The sequence below is a fragment of the Priapulus caudatus genome, unplaced genomic scaffold, assembly GCF_000485595.1.
Source record: "Priapulus caudatus unplaced genomic scaffold, Priapulus_caudatus-5.0.1 Scaffold458, whole genome shotgun sequence".
NCBI lineage: Eukaryota > Metazoa > Priapulida > Priapulimorpha > Priapulimorphida > Priapulidae > Priapulus > Priapulus caudatus.
The window spans coordinates 81,901-100,096 of record NW_014577519.1 but is presented as its reverse complement, the minus strand read 5'-3'; the positions used below and the strand labels follow the sequence as shown (position 1 = coordinate 100,096).

Sequence of the window (18,196 nt, the reverse complement as noted above, 5' to 3'; positions counted from 1 at the left end):
CACACACACACACACACACACACACACACACACACACACACACACACACACACACACACACACACACACACATACACACACAAACTAACAAACAACAAACACACACACACACAAACACACGTACATACATTTATACATGCACGCACATGCCAAATTTGACAACCATAAAGTAAAAAATTTAGACATTTCGGACACATTTTGGACAAATTTGGACATAAAGTAAAATGTATGTATATAACTGTATAGCCTACACGTATACAGTATGTCACGATCATTTAGAGTACAGGGTCTCCAACCCTCTGAACTCCAAATGCGGAATGAAATTGATGGACAAGGGGGGGCAAAATTAACCTTGGCTGCCGCAGGCAGGTCCACGTGCCGTAGGCATGCCAGTGCTAGGGGGGTCTGGGGCATGCCCCCCCAGAAAATGTTGAAATATTTAAGCCATTTTCCAGCAATCTGAGGCATACTGTGGGCCATATTCTCATGTCTGATGACACTATCTCAACCCTAGACTCAACCCTACAAGTTAGGATTCAAAACACTTTTCATGACTTTTCAGAGAGCGTACACAGTTACTGAGTTAGGTTACTATATAGTAATAATACATGTATTAAAACACAGGTAAGAATTGCAATTTCTCACAATTTCACGTGTTTTTGTATGTTTTCAACCATACATTTTGGCTATTTGTGAGTCTGGAAACATTTTCTTGACCAGTTTATTTGCATGGTCTCATTTCTCATGCATTATGCTGAAATTGAAACAATCACATTTCTTTCTTTTTTTCCTCTTTTTTTTTTAATCTCAGGGGGGGTTTTTTTTCCGGGCCTTCCCCCCCTTCTTTCAGGGGGGGGGGTATGCATCCCCCCATCCCCCGGGATTTACGCCCCTGTCTCGAACCTTATTTAACATACAAATTGCATAATTTGTTATAAACAACTGGATTCCAATCATCTTCACCAATTAATTGCTAATAAATTAAAAACATTAATGTAATGCACATATTTACTATTCCACTATATTAATAAAAATACATATCATAGGAATATAAATACTAGCACAACCACATTTGATGAGTCACATACTTAAACTGACTCACCGAAAGAGTGCGCGCTAGGCCTATGCCTAGTCTTGAATTTCCTCTGCCCACACCGACGATCTTTGGTGGATGTGGTGTAGGTGGTGGGAGCAAAACCCACACCAAATCCACAAAAAATCGTGAGTGTGTGCATTGGTCAGAGGAAGCTCAGACTAGCCTATATGCCCTGATTAGCTGATTCGTAAGACGTTCATATGTTGAATTTTATTCGTTTGGCGAATACATTACGATCACTTCAAGCTCGAAAATCCGTACTGCGGGTGAGCCCTTCGTATTCCGGGGGTCCACTGTACTGTATTGAAAGTGTGTTACATCATGCACTGTGCACACAGTATACGTCACTTGTTGACCTCTGGCAAACTTAATTTCTTGCAGAAGAGGCACCTATGACTTTAATATAGAGTAAAATAGTTGGCTAAAAATGGATTAAGTTAGTATTTTTACACAAATATTCAGTTTTCCACCGCCATGCTGCCAGATGTGATTTTTAGGGGGTTTTGATTTGTCATTTGATCTACGCTGTTGAATACAACTTACAAGAAACAATAGCTGAAATCTCTACAGGGTGAAAAACTGATAATTGGAGGCACTGGTCCAGCAGGACCAGTGCCTCTGAGGAAGCACTGGTCCTGGTCAGTAGGCACTGGTCCAGGATTTCTGTCGTAGCAAAGTGAATGACTCGGATGTGGGGACGTTTTTATATGGTGCAATTTGGTGATGTGCATTCTAAGGTATTCTTAATAATAAATGGAATACGATATATAATACTAATAGGGCATTTAAACAACAATAATATATAATATAATAATAATAGTGATGTTCATTGTTAGATGGTGCTGCCATCTTCATGTACTAATACGCAATCTGATTCGGTTACATAATATGACAGTATCTTGATAGTGTAGATATATATTTGTTTCTTTTCATCAGCAAATTATATTTTTTACTCGTTTTGATACACTGATGCGTAGTAAATCGGAACAAGTCCGCAAGTCGATTTCAAAGATCAGCGGTCTATGAAGATCGCCCATTATTCCTATAAATTATCATATTTTATTACGCGATCGCGGATTGGTCGGGGGATGCCCAGTATTATCGAATTAGGCAGAGGTTTAACAGCATGACCTAGAAAATCCAACACAACAAACATGGCATGTTCGTGTACTTCGCATGGACTTTAAGCTTCGGAATTTGACTATTTTTAGTCTAGATATTTGATTAAATTTACCATTCATTAATGTAGAAGGTTAGTAGAGAATAACAAAATAATCAGTTTGGTAAATTTTTTATTTCCTGTGCGGCGATTATCTAGTCGCCCCGCCGGACCAGCTGACACGAGCAAGCAGTCGCCCGGTCGATTTTCTAATCGCCACTGGCGACTGGGTGACCGCTAGTTTCTCAGCTGCTCTAATTTGTGCACCTGTAGGTTTAAAGTTATTGCGTAAAAATACTTAGTAAAGCTAACACATTTTTACCTTGCGATTTTATTCTACCATGAAACTGAGAGCCCTTCTATAAATTTGTGCAGGAAATGTGGCATAGGTGGAATGTAGAGGTGCCATGGTTTATTAGGTAGGCTGTGTGCAGTGTGTAACACACTACCCACAACTAAACAAATGAACTTATTCAGGGATAGAAATGCAGACTTGGGTGACCTGCATCCCTAGGATGATGTGGCTGCGCGCAAAGGCAGTACAGAAGACTAGTCTGTAGAGGACTCAGGTTTGAGCTGATATTAGGGATTGCTTTTGCAGTTACGAATTGTTTACTGCAGATAGGAGAGATAGTATGGCATAATAAATATTTTATTATGCGCTTTTATTTGTACAGACTTCTTTAAACTGTCAGTGCTGCTACCAAGCACAACAAAGTTAATCAGAATAGTAAAAGTGTAATAGTAAAACCCTGGATCTATGGCGGTGAGGTGTTATGATGCAGTGTTGAAATGTGACCAAAGCATAGCAACTGATATTGCCATTCCTGGCGAGATAATGTAAGAAGCCGTTATAACTGATAACACTTGTATTTGGAGATATGTTCCTGTTGATAGTAGAGATATGTTCAATGCTAATAAATTACAAGATTTGTATGTATGCATGTCAAGAAACAGGCGAGTATGGTGGTTAGATACTTCAGTGTTAGATAACCCACATAGCATCGTTAAACACAAGATCATACATGTGTGCAATATAAAACCATTTACAGTTAAATTATAAATTAAAAAGTACAGTGTATTAATTATTGAATCTCCTGAATTAAAATTTGAGGAGAATATAGTTCTAAGCACATGTTGTTATTTTCTTTGCCTATATAGGTGAATTGGAAGGGACAGATTAATTCGATTGTGCAATTCCTATTTTGAAGAATGTTCATATAGATCAGGCTGATATAGATGTATACATGTAAAATCCGGGTGAATGAACACAGTAAACTTCTGACAGTAACTATAATTATATCTGTCTGTAAGTCAAGAAACATTGCTACAGGTTTAAATTGAGGTTCCTCTGATTAAACTGTAGTTTGTTATTATTGCAGGGGATGGAAGTGCCAGGGCAGGTGAGCCTGCCAAGCCTTGCTTATCACAGCTAACAGTAAAGATTCTGATTGGTAAGGATTTGATATATATCAAGAGTAGATAATAACACACGTGTGTTATTATCTACTCTTGATATATATATCACTGTGCAATGTAGAAAATGAAATTGTTTTTATACACACTATGTTTGTTCCCTTGAGTAGGTGTAGGTTAGGATTAGTTTTTGGTCCACATCCATTAATTTTTATAGTGCTCTCTACAACCACCTTCCCTTTAGTGAGGAAGCACGGTTTTACCGAGTTATTTCTAGATCATGTGTAAAGAAGCTGCTTGATTCTAGAAGGCTGCATTCTCGACTATTTGATATTTCAAAAATTGATATTGCCATTAGTATAATTAATATGGTTCAGTCTGCTTGCAAACTTATGGTTGCCATCATAACAGTACATCACTGCTCTTTACTTTTTATCGTTATGTTTGGTCTGTCAATACAACCAAATTATCTCATTGCCCGCGTGTATCATCCTCAACGGCCCTGTTTCTTGCACACCACCCCTGCCTCACTTTGTCACCCTACCTCTAATTGTTTCCTTTTACATTTAGATTAGCAGACATTTTATTTATAATCTTAACAGTATGGGTATGATCACATTTGTATGAGTATGAATATTATAAGTTTATGGTATGAATAACAATAACATACGTGTGGTACTGATTTTTAAAACTACATAATTATTGACAGCACATTGATTAAATTTATAATCTGTACATATGATTCTCAGCTTTTACACATTTAGGAACTCCTCATTCACATCAGAATAACTTCTCTATCCCACACGTGCGGCACACTATGCATCATGTCGGTCCACAGAGTAGCTCGTGTTTTTACTGGAAATAGTTCTCTAACAGAATTTCGAACTTTGAAATGTAGTTGCCGCTGACAGACTGTCTTGTTCGTTTACTTCGTGGCGATGTTGTCTCCGGCATAATCTTATCTTCATAGGCGTGAGTGCACGACGTTGTTTCCTCTTCCTTGCTGGAAAAACTGTTATAAATGGCCCACCCATGTCTCGTGGATATAAAAATAGCTGCCGCTCTGCGATGCACTCCCTCGTATCGCATTCAGGGCTACTGCAGGCATTCACCACGTTCTCAAAATGAGATAAATAAATAACAGTGGCGATTTTACTACACTAAGAGGCAAATACATTGGCGAATGATTTAACTGCCCAGAAAATTACGATTAACTAATGAAAATCGTCAATTTGCAGTGTCGTGTCATAAATTGTTTTCGTACACCTCTTTTCTCATAGTACATACTCATCACCTGTTTATGCCTTGCATAATACTTTAATAGTGCTTGCATAATATATGCCTTGCATACAGTAATGTGAACAGTAGAGCTCTATAGTTTTTCATTGGTGGCTATAAAATAACTTTGGTGGCTCAATTCTTGGCTCAAACTTTAAAACATCCAGAGGGAGCTCTGGCATCGATAGGTGTGATTATATCACCGTAAACAGTAAAAGTAAAAAAAATTATGTCCACTTTTTCACAAAATGTAAGTGATTCTGTTTACTTTTCATAGTTATACTTCCTATTTTGCTATTCCGTTTGATGTGAACAATCACTCGTGACTCATACATAGCCCATAGCAAGCATTTAATGTCGTGATCAATATATCAAATTGCCAAGATTTTTTGTTTTTTTAACTAGTTGAAAAACAATCTTATCAGGTAAGAATTTGAGGATACATTTAGCAGTAGGCCTACTTACTTTTCATGTAAAATAATTGCAACAAAAATTTTATAAAATACATCATAGAAAATTCGTGACATAGTCAGTTTAATGATTATACATGCTTGCTATGCTCGTTTAAATGTTTGGTCGTAGGAGATGGTTAGCAACTCAAAGCCTGGCACTTTGTAATAACATATAGGCAGCCGGCAGTTTACTTCTGAAAAGAGTGTGTTTTTATAACTCTGCATTAAAAGTTAATCTCGTCGCGTGAATGGTGGTGTAATTATCGCATGTGTTAACAGTGTGCACAAGCTTGAGTTGGAATGTGGCAAATAGTGTTATTATGATACTAAAAGCAGAATGTTTTATAGTGAAGTAGTGTTCGCCAATACCGTAGGACAGCCGGACAATGCAGTTGAATTATAGGCAGGTCTGATGAAAGTTTTACTAGAGTGTGCGGCACTATAGTATTATACTTACTAGATATAGATTAGGCTAAATACAGTTGCACATTAAAAAAAGTTGCGTGTTATCGAATATATTTTGTAGTGAATATGGCCATGTCTGTTGTAATTTCTGTCAAACAGCGGTAAATTCCATGACATGGAAGCCTACAGTTACATATTGATTTTTTTCACTATGCATTGGGAAAAAGCATGACTCAATTTGCACCAATGAAATTTGTTTTGGCTCGTCCCATGCATAGTTACTCTGATAAATATGACTTCCAGCATGACTGATTCAGAGGGAGTCAACAGAATAAAGTTGAAGTGAACCACGTTAAAAAAAAAAAAGTGATATCGGCAAAGTAGTCCCTGATTTTACATTGGGATATGTCATTATTGTAGAGGGCATGGCAAAAATCAACTAGAGTGCACCGAATAACCACTAAAATATGGCAACATTAATTGTATCCTTTGCGACAAAGTCGGCGGGGATACTATGGTTTCATGTCTGTCCAGCCGCCGCCGCCGCTCGGCGCTGCCGCAGACACTTTCCCTTCCGCTCTATAACTCGACCCCTAATTGACCTAGCGTGACCAAACATGGTCTACTTACACATCTTGGGGAGAAGGTGCACAGCGTACCAAAACCAGGTCACTACGACCTTTATTTAACCTTTACCTTGACCTTGATCATATTTCCCTTCCGCTCTATAACTCGGCCTCTAATTGACCTAGCGCTACCTAATTTGGTATACTTACACATCTTGGGGAGAAGGTGTGTCGCGTACCAAAACCAGGTTACTGCGACCTTTATTTGACCTTGACCTTGATCATATTTCCCTTCCGCTCTATAACTCGGCCCCTAATTGACCTAGTGCGACCAAACTTGGTATACTTACACATCTTGGGGAGAATGTGTGTCGCGTACCAAAACCCCTAAGGCAGCCAATTTTAACATACTTGCACATCTCAGGCAGATGAGTTGTGTAACAAACATTTGTCTTTGTGACTTATTTAACTTTACCTACCTTCTACGTCCTTACAGAGATATTTTTTCATTCATACTAGATCACGGGGGATACATGTAGTTGGCGCCAACTGCCCTTTCTAGTTTATAATATACTCAATTGAGTCATACATATATATATATATATTATAAGGTACCTGTTTCACATGCTCAAAATATTTTCGGCCTGGCGAAGATTTTTACAGGACCAAATGTCTGTCAAAGTATAATCTATTGGCGACCCATGGTGAAGAATTCCCGCGATGCACTGCGTGTTTCGAAATGCAATCTTGGCTTATTACGGTGCGAAAGAAGCAGAGGCTTAGATAGAGGCGCCGCTTGTGTTGTGCGCTCTATGAGTTTATTACTTGGTTGTCATTATTACAGCTGCGATTTCTGATCTATCTTTCGCTCTCTCTCTTTCTTCCTGCGACATGCACACAGGCGTGCTGATTGTGGTGAGCATCGCTGTGTCGTGGACAGGCACGGCTCAGTTTGCAGCGAGCAGCTTTGACGAGACGTTCGACGGTGCTTACTTCTTCATCTGGTTCTCGACAACATGGATGGTCGTCTGTTTCCCCGTCTACACCATCGCCGTCTTCATCTTCAGCCGGGATAAGCGCTGCTTGAAGAGTATATATAGGTAAGCAAACGTTCCCGTCTCACTGGTGTATGCAGGACGGCGATATTACAGTCGTGCCCCCACCAGCAAGTCTAGTAACTGCTACTCGAATTTTGGAAAGCAAGTGAGAAAGAAGGTGAAAGTGTAAAACATTTCGAAGCTCGATTTTACTTATTGTTTCCCAAATATAGCACTCCGTGTATAGAGACCAAGAGTTACATTACCGCCTGATGCATTAAAAATTTGCTGTTGCCCAGTAATGCACTGCCGACCCCATTAGAGGAGCTTCCAGCACTGCTCATCCACTCTCTGCTTGTATTTCCCCTCCCTGTCATCGTCGCTTTCCGTACCAGCGAGTGTTCCATCCCACTTGGTGCTAGTGGCAAAAGCTTAGCAATTGATTGTGTGAATTTAGAGTTGAGGTTGAATCGCAGGTCTTCTAAATTGTTGATTGTTCTGACAGTAATAATGAGAACTTGATTTTAAGTTAAATACAGCATAATTTCAGACATGTTATTCTATTTTGTCGTGTATTTCTGCAGTGTAAATAGGACGGTATAAGTAATTATCTGCTTAATGTACTGTCAATAGTAAAATGGCTACATGTGTGAGTCAGTGTGACCATAAATTGTGCCAATACCTCAATATAGCATTTATAGTGCTTCATTTGATAATGATAGTGGCATGAAAATGTGAAAGTTCTGCTTATTTCATTACTTCACATTTTTTAAATAATAATAATTCGGGGGAAGCGTTAGCACGTTGATTTTAAATGCCACAAAATGACACTGCATGATTGAAACTTTTGCCTATCAACTACCAGGAGAGTAATAGCCTTTATGAATTAAAATTTATTTTATGTTAAATAAATACAATAATTGAAATTTGAACAACGAACAATAATTGCAAGTGTGGGCATGAAAAAGAATGTGTGTGTATGCCTCCGTTCGTGCGTGCGTGCTTGCGTGCATGTGCGTGTGTGCCGCTGCGTGTGTGCCGCTGCATATGTGCGCATGTGCGCGTATGTGTAGGTGCGCGTCAGTGCTGTATTAGACTTACTGCTAAATTCTACTCTACTTCTAAAAGAATGATGCTCGTGAGTATCAAAGGTAGAGAAAACCAATCATACATGAAAAAATCATCATGAAAATTCAGTGCCTGAACAGTGAAATTCACAAGGTATTTCATGCGAACATTTTGACCTCTAATAGACGTTGTCCTTATTGAGTGTATTATTTGCCAATTCTGATCTTCACTTTCATTAGCTCATTGGAAATTTGTGTATTCTTTCTATGCTTTCATAGTTCGTTCATAGATAAAATAGTTGCGACGTGGATTTCGTGTTTTCCTTAAAGATTAGATGTCAATGGAGGGTTGCACTGCTGTAGCCTTGAGACTGGCTGTATATATAAGAAATAGGATACCTTTGTGCAATTCAGGCACCAATCATAATGGTTAGGTCTACGATCCTTGCATCAGGGCAGCTGATTAAAACTAACCAGAGCCACTGATAGATGGTGATTGCTATAATTGCAAGGTTAAATGTGACCGCAGGTTAATGATCAGCAGCCAGGCGTTGTTCTACTAAACCTACCGTACCTACCTAGTTGTGCTTATTAGTCAACGTACTGATGAAAATGTACAGTTGATGTCTTGACATATTCTAAATGATTGAAGGATGTGCAACTGTTGGAAATCAACTCAAATATAAAACCACTACTGCTGCAACCACTGCCACCCGCCGCCGCCACCACGGCCACCACCATCACCACCACCACCACCAACAACAACAACCATAACTTGACCAATCATGCAGGCATTATTTGACTGGTCTATTGAAGGGGTCATTATCAGAGCACCGTTTTGATTTAGTGCATAAATTGTGTAACTGTGCATAATTGTATCTTATGTGCACATAATAGCAGGGTGTTTGTATTAGCAGAAAGGCCGGTGTAGAAAGTAGTTTTAGCTGTGGTTACCCTAACGGGTGGCCAATAATTGGGGAAATTACGGCAAAATAACGTCACCGTATGCTAGTGAGATTCCCAGCCATATTTTGTGCGAAGAGTACTATTAACGAGATTAGGTGCCTGTATTTCTGTAACCCTAGGCACTGCATCATGGCTTGCAGAGTACGTCAATAGCGACTAGGTTTTCAAAAGTGGCAGTTGGCATGCGTGCACGTAATGTACCATCTCTGGTGCCAGCTCTGCCAACGCGTTAAGTGCAAGAATTTGCATTAGTGACTGACCTGGGTGCAAGTACTAATGTTTTTTAAAGTGTGTTTTACAGTGCTTGACCAGTCATGTTACAGAGTAGCAGTTGCCATGTATCACAGTGAGGCAAGCACCTTTGATATGTGTGTATGCTCGAGATAAATTCGTAGCGAAAAAATGGCAAAGTGGTGCCAGAAGTAAGATGGTCGAATTTCATTTTTTTACGATATATTAATTATATGGTTCAGTGAATTCAGTGATGCACAACATGTTTACCATTGACCTATCTTGTTTAATACTTTATTGGAAGAAGCATAAAATTGCTTTTTACTAATATTCCAAGAGTGGCAGCCTATAGTTACCCTCTGATAGATCCTCAGGAGGTGGGCAACTCTTTAAACTTTTTTCATTTTCAATAAATGATGAGCCAAACTCTTAGAGAAAGGCATGATATTTATAGTTTCACGACTAGTAAACTAGCCGTAGGCGACATATTTTGTACTAGAAGCTGTCTAGAACTATAGAACAGAAAGCAATAGAAATATGAAAATATTAGGAGGACATGTCATCATGTTCTCCTGAGAATATTAGCACTCCTCTAAAATTGGTCTCTATAATCAGAAGTAGATAATAGGATAATAGGGGGGTTCCCTATTATCTACTTCTGATATACCGTATATGATCGCGTAATAACCGCGGGCGCCTATAAGCCGCACCTCAATTTGAATCGGGTAACCAAGTATTGCGCCTAGTATATTTCCCCTCACGGTATGGCGCACTTATAAACCGCAGAGCAAATACAGGGTAGAAATCTGAGGCCAAATTTCTGGTTATTACGCGATCATCTACGGTATCGTCCATGCTTTTGCTCTTCAGCCGAGGACCGTCTTCCAATACCTTCAAAGGAAATTGTCTATATCAGAAATATATCACTTGATACTAATTATAGTGTTCTATATTTGCCTGTTACCATACAGTAAAATGCCCTGCACTACGATAACTATGTTTATGTAAATTTGCCCATACGTAATTAGGAAATTATGACAAGTAAACTCGTAGATAGGGCAATTCAACCATCAACAATTTGTAAATTATTGCTATTATACTAGAGGTACGAAATGGAAATTTGTTCTTACAAAATTCTTTAAAGAGAATGAACAGGATTATTTTACCCTAAAAGTGTCATGCTCACTCCCCATCAATACAATTAACCTAATAAATATAAACAGCCAGGTGTCAACAAAACGGCCAGGTAATTTATTTTACCCACTGCTTTTGCACTGTTTGACCAACACCAGCAATGTTTATGAAATATGCATGTTCGTGCAATCAATCCTTCTGCATCCAATATACCTCGGGTACTTGTTTCTTATTTCAAGAGCTGTTACAGCGATCTCAGTCATTACAAAGAACTGTACTAAGAGAAGATCCCCTGGAAGCGGTAACCAAATTTAGATCTTTTTGGCCTCCAGGTCAGAGCCTGAATTACCCGAACCAAACAATGGGCTAACGCTCCATTAGGAGTGTTCCCAACTTTGATATCATTAATACGATTTTTTGGCAAAAAGTATATAAAAATCCTGCAAATCTCAATATATCATCAACTGACATCCAGAGAGACAACATGGCATATGAGAGAAACAGATTGCAGTTATATCAACAATTTCTACAATTGCTCCTTCAACTAACCCAGAGGGAAGAGTCTTCTACATCAACAGGGTTTAGCTGCGGTGGTGGTTCAGGGTTAGGCGAGCGTGCCCTCTTGTTGTTGTTGACTGCCTTCTTCTTTGGAAGCCATGGCTTGTAGATAATTGTAGAGTAGATATGGCAAGAGAATGTGAAACTTCTCTGACTTGCTTGATAACAACTGAAATGACGCGTTCCGATTTGGGCAGCCTTGTCCCAAATCGTAAGCAATAGCGTAAGAATAGCGTAAAGTATACGTATCTATTCGTAAAGTGCTCGTAATAACTCGAACGATCCGTAAAGCAATCGTAATTGTTAGCGAGTCCAATTAGCGATGATCATTGCGAGCAGTTTTACGGATTGGTTTACGTGTTGTTGCGAGGCGTCTTTACGATACTTACGGATTGTTCGAGTTATTTACGGAAAAAAATCAATTAGTGAGCACTCGTGAGAAGATTTTTGACATGTAAAAAAATTTGCGTCTCTTTCACGGATCCTTAGGAGTGTCTGCGAGTTGTTTTGACGAGTTAATATGGCGGGGAATACGGCAGCGAGTTATTTACGGATGCTGTGCGATTGAGAATACGAGTTGGCGGATCCGTAAGGACTCCCATAAAGAAAAATCCGTGTATGTGAACGGTGGGTATTAATGAGCATTAAAAGTTGGGAAACACGCTAATGGAGTATCACCCAAACAAGGCTCAGATAGCGAAGGCAGACACCTGGTAAATAGCATTCTAAATAAATGGTGCCTTCAATTGCTTTCTCCTCGACTGGTAGTTTTATTTCTAAATCCCATTGCCAAATCTTACTAAATATTGTTATTGATGTTCATTCCATCTTACTAATATTGTTATTATGTTCATCTCCAATCTTACTAATATTGTTTATTAATGTTCATTGCCAGTCTACTGAATAATTGTTACTTATGTTCGCATTCCATCTAACTTAATATTTGTTATTATGTTCATATGCCATCTTACTAATATTGTTATTATGTTTGGCATTCCATCTTACTAATATTGTTATTATGTTCATTCCATCTTACTAATATTGTTATTATGTTCATTCCATCTTACTAATATTGTTATTATGTTCATTTATTTTAAATAATCAACATCAGCGTTAAAAATGTTTGCTTGCATTAATTTAATAAACTGTCCTTCTAGTGTTTGTGTTAGCTGAAAGGCTCTGTAGGAATTAATGCATCACTAAATATTAGGGGTTGGACGATATGGGTAGGCTAGCTCACGATATCATCTATATCATAGTTAATACACCTTTCACAATATGATATGTATCGTGATACTATCAAGAGAATCTACTGAGCAAACTATACACTTAACCAGCGTTCTACCAATCATGCTAATGCTTATTAATAAGTATCATGGAGCGCTTAGTAAACAACTGCTGTTGAACTCCAAATTGTGTCATGCGTCTTTTGTTTTCTGATTAGACTGTGGTACCAAATGATATGGATTTTATTTGTATTCTATCGATACATGTATTGTGAAGTCAAATGTGTTGATACGTGTATTATTGAAGGTTGTATTGTGATCCATCGACATATCGCTGAATCGTACCATCCCTACTAATTATATAATGGAAGTCAATGGGAAAACGTTATTCGCCTTAGAGATTTTCATCTTACAAGCGTTTGTTCAGGAATGCACAACTTGAGTAATGCAGGGAATTACTGTAATGTAGTACTGCATGTATTGGGAGTTTGAATGCTGAAAAAACTGGAACTGGTTTATGGCATTACTGTCGTCTTTTAAATCACCGTGAATACTTGTTTAACTTCAACAGTATGAAAGAGCAGCTGTGCAAATGAAGCCATTTCTGTAGCCTTTGTTGAATAGATAGTGTATGTACAGTAGAGCCATGCGGGGTATTATGTTATGTTGGCATATGAAATTACCTGCACAGTTTATTGTTATATAACGGTAGCAGCTGCGGCGTGCTTAGGTGTGTCACTATATCTGCAAAGCAGTACTTGTGAAATAGAAGACAAAATATTTCTCTTAGAGATAATTCTCTTTGAGAGGAAAACATTCCGTGTTATAGGATATATACCATGTTTTCCACTGCTTGTGTTTCTATTCAGTAGTTGTGCATTTGACACTCGAATCACTGCATCTAAAGCGGGGGACACCATGCGAATTTATTCGCACGTCCGCAGCGATTGTTAAAATCGCAGCGAAATTCGTATGGTGTGTCCGCTCAAGCGCGGGCGAATTTCGCTGCGAATTTCATCCGCACCGAAATTCGCAGCAACCAAACATGTTTGATATTTTCGCTGCGGGTTTTTACCGCTGCGTACAAATTCGCATTGTGTGTGCGTGGAAGCGAAAATAAAGCCGGCCGATGTTATAATGCAACGAATCATTGATCAGTATGCTAAGCACGCGACTGTTGGAGCCATGGTTGGAGCCGTGTGGCGACAGTAGATCGCGTGTAGTGCGTCCGCTGCGGTCGTGCGAATAAATTAGCACGGTGTGTCCGCTCAATTATCGCATGCGTGTGCGAATATTTTCGCTGCAAATTTCGCTGTGGATATGATCGCAGCGAAATTCCCATGGTGAACTTACTTAAACTGAAGACGAACTTACTGGTTCCCCACTTAACTGTTGTGTTTCACCGAACTTTCAGGGACTGCATATCAGTGTATGGCGAAGATCGTTTGACGCCTCTCACTTTCTTCACAAAGTGTGGCTTGTTTTGTATACTCTGGATAGGTAAGTGTGGTTGATGATGCCCAGTAAAGTGGAGGAGTTCAATTTTAATTAATTTGATTGCATTCAGCATAAATCACTTTAGGAAAATTTGAGGATGGCATTTGTTATTCCCACAGTAATCTCTGTAACATTGTCACCGATGTATGCAATAAATCAAATGTGCTTGGGCAAAACCTCATGGAATATTACTAGAAACAAATTTAGGCAAATATTATTACAATAATGTGATTCGTTATTTTAGCAGTTTTTGTTATTTAATTGTAATCTGTTTAATGCATTCAGAAAATTAAAAGAGAGAATAGTATAGATAGATAGATAATAGGTTTATTGCAAAATTAGTATTTACAACGTTACAATTAAAATAAATTTTGCAAACACGTAGCATTTACTGGTATAGAAGAATAGTAGACACCGATACCATCGATTATATTGGTTCTAATGTCACAACATTTCATTATTACAGCATCAAATTACATGTTTTTGATGGCGCTCAGGATCATTCCCATCACGGACACGGTGGCCGTGTTTGCGTCAAACGCGGCCTTTGTCTACATATTGTCATGGATCATTCTTCACGAGAAGTTTATATCTATACGGGTAAGCTGAAGTGCACACATGTGTCATGTGTTCATATGAACAGAGTGCTGTAAAGGGACGGTATCTGGCAGTTACAGGTGCGCTCCGCTTGGGTCAGAATCCTCTTCCACTGATGATTGGCAGGGGCTTCTCAGGACTGCCAATCAGCAGCTTACAGCATATGTTGCAATATTTAGTCCTGCTTTGCCACTGCAAACACCGGCCACCGATGATCATTATTTTTTGCAGGTCTGGTAACTCATGGCGAACCTGGGTTTGGCTGGCTAACCTATATTTACCCACAGCTCCTGTATCTAATCTTCTAGTCTTCTCCTTCCTACGTAGTCACTGTGATCATAATGAAAACAATAATGTGACAGACAGATGCACACAGATGTAGTCGACTTGTGCACAAGCCATGACCTGAAGATTTGCCTCATGCCTGCAGCATTTCATATAGGTTTTCGTATCTTTTGTTTCCTCGCTTTTTTCACTGATTAGTGTTCCCCTGTCTGTTATCTTGTGCTCTAGGTAAAATCTCTTTCATCCAGCGTCTATCGCTTATGTATTCAAGGGCACCCTTTCCTGATACTAGGCATAGTTACTAGATATATATACAAGAGATAAGACCTATTAGCACTTGTTACCTTTTTCTGTTTTCTGTGTTATGTAAATTAATTTAATATGTTCTTGTTTGCCAATGGGTCCCTCCATCCACCCACCAATCAATCAATTAATTAATCAATCCAGCTCATTCATTCTTTAATCCATCCATCCATTTCATTTAAAGGCAATATAAATATGGTCTTATTGACATTATCCAATGTTGACCCGAATGGCTAGAGTAGACTGGTACACTTGTTCGTAGTTAAATAAGTACATTAACCTTTATAGGCTAAACGGTCGTATTTAGTCATTGTCAAGTAAGTCACTTGCTGGCTTGACCATTATCAAACAAAACTTTTGAAGAATCGGTTGCTTGAGTATGTTATCAACGATTATCATTTACGATCCTGACCGTACAAAACATGTCATCCTCGACGGCCGAGGCGCGCTGAATTGAGCGCTAAACATTTGTCGCGCGCCCGTATGTTTGGTGGACGCCTGCATTTTGAAACCTTGCATGGTGTCCAGCGGGGCAGGTTTCTAACCACATGCCATGTGAGAACTAAACCATCTGGAAAATACGCACGTACAAACACACACGTTTTAATTCACGGAACGCACGTGGACACCCTGTACAAAACGCATGTTCCTTATCACGACGTCCGTTCCATGTTTTCAAACGAAATCACTAATGACTTAGCGCGCATCATTTGCCCGTACCGGCCGTTAAGCATCGCCGCGTGCGAAAATATGTCCGGCTGCACTTATCAAAATCTGCTATACACACGACCGCGGCTTCGCGTGACACGGCGGTGTTTGCAAACTCGGTCAAAGCAACCTGAATTTCTTGGTACTGCCCACAAGCTGCCCCTCAGAGAGCGCCTGCATTTCAATTACAGCACATTTCTATATCGACGGCGTACACACCAGCAGTGAAGTATTTGGGTACAAACCTGAACTACGGCAATACGCATTTGGCTAAAAGGTAATGTACTTATTAACTACACAAGGTGCCAGTTACTCTAGCATTCGTCAACATTGCACCTTGACAATGTTTCTATTTATGTAGCTCTGCTACATGCTTATCATATGATTACATATATGTTTGCATATAACTCCTGCATAGATTATTTGTAGACTGTAGGTCTGTAGGACTGTGTCTTCTATAGGTCATACAGATTATATCTGTAGGCACAATTAACAGAGCAACTTGATCCCTCTATGATAGGTGAGGCATTAACAGCATACATGTACGTTTGCACATAAATCAATATAATCTGCTCTATATATATATATCTTCGTGTTAAACCATACACAGCCATCAAGGTAGAAAATCAGTTCGCATGTGTACTGAATGCTACCTGCTGATTTCAATGTGAAAATAGAATGCAAGAGTCTGGTGCTTTTAAATTAAATCGGTATACAAGGAATTGCAATTATATGTTGAAAAACGGATTCTTGACATGCTGGTAAGATTAAAGAAACAAGCATGAATAATTCGTTATTGTAAATGTAATTCAATTTAATAAAATCAATAATTGGATTTGCATAAAAACTAAAGCTTTCTTCACACCCCTATCCCCACCTCACCAATGATTTGTTCCTGACCCCCTCCCTCTTTCCCCTCACTGAATGTTGGCATCTCTGAATCCCATCGATTAGTGGCTTAGAATTTGTTGTATTATTTGTACTAAAATGTTGTTTTCATGCTTTCTAAGGACGATTTTCTAGGAAGTCTTTTTATGCCATAAATGTTCCAAATACCTAAAATATGCAAGCCACGATTCGCCTGGGTTATAGACAGTCGAGTGATTCTTTTGAAATGTGACTTGAGGTGACAATGTGCAGGTTTACGTGTGCTAATTGGTTACCACTGGATTGGTTTATTGCTTTATCACTTTTCTTGGCTACTCTTTGTAACCGCCGGGTTTTCTTGCAATTTACGTCAGCCGCGTAGATTCAGCTGAACCGGATGTGTTTATTAATACACACGTTAGGTATTTTTTTACGTGCTGGGGTGCTGGCGGTAGCTAGCCGCGTGATGCTTGTCGCAGGCGATCGAGTGCTGCCATGTGTGTGTGTGCTTCGTTGCAGATACTCGCCGTGATTCTCATGATAACGGGTATAGTGATGATGATGTACGCGGAGGGCTTCGGAGGATCAACGCCGCGCGGCGTCGCGCTTGCCATCGGAGCTGCTCTCGGCTCGGCTGTCTATCAGGTACGCCCCTGCTCATCTCTGTCTGCCCCTGCCTGTCTCTGTCCGCCCCTGCCCATCTCTGTCTGCCTCTGTCTGCCCCTGCCCATCTCTAGTCTGCCTCTGTCTGCCTCTGCCCATCTCTGTCTGCCTCTGCCCATCTCTAGTCTGCCTCTGTCTGCCCCTGCCCATCTCTGTCTGCCTCTGTCCGCCTCTGCCCATCTCTAGCCTGCCTCTGTCCGCCTCTGCCCATCTCTGTCTGCCTCTGTCTGCCTCTGCCCATCTCTAGCCTGCCTCTGTCCGCCTCTGCCCATCTATCTTCTGTGCATGCTTCTGCCAGTCTCTTCTGCCTCTGCCATCTCTGTCTGCCCTGCCATCTCTGACCTCATTCTCTGTCCATCTCTGCCTGCCTCTGTCCACTTCTAGTGTCTGCCCTGTCCATCCTCTAGATACTGCCTTGTACCCTCTGCCATCTCTGTCCCATCTCTAAGCCTGCTCTGTCCATCTCTACGTCTGCCTACTTAGCCATCTCTGCCCATCTCTGTCCACCTCTGCCATCTCTAGCCGTGCCTTCTGGTCGTCGCATCTTTGTCTGCCTCCTGACCATCGTCTGGCCTCATCTCCTGTCACCTTGCCCATCTACGTCATCTATAGCGTTGCTTTGGTCCATCTTTCAGTCTGCTCTGGTCTGCTGCGCAATCTCTGTCGTTGCCCTGTCTGCTACTCT

The 18,196-nt window shown here is 40.0% G+C and overlaps 1 protein-coding gene across 8 annotated transcripts in view; it reads left to right on the top strand.

Annotated features, from left to right (window-relative positions):
- Positions 1-18,196, top strand: part of LOC106810616 (putative thiamine transporter SLC35F3) — a 48,800-nt gene that overhangs the window by 6,896 nt on the left and 23,708 nt on the right. For all 8 annotated transcript variants that reach the window (XR_001394041.1, XR_001394038.1, XR_001394040.1 and 5 more), the window contains exons 2-6: positions 3,638-3,709; positions 7,274-7,472; positions 14,006-14,091; positions 14,555-14,688; positions 17,368-17,493. Coding sequence is in view for 4 of the 8 variants with exons in the window: in XM_014814037.1 (XP_014669523.1) it covers positions 3,638-3,709; positions 7,274-7,472; positions 14,006-14,091; positions 14,555-14,688; positions 17,368-17,493 (617 nt within the window). In the remaining 4 variants the exon portion in view is untranslated. The remainder of the gene's footprint in view (positions 1-3,637; positions 3,710-7,273; positions 7,473-14,005; positions 14,092-14,554; positions 14,689-17,367; positions 17,494-18,196) is intronic.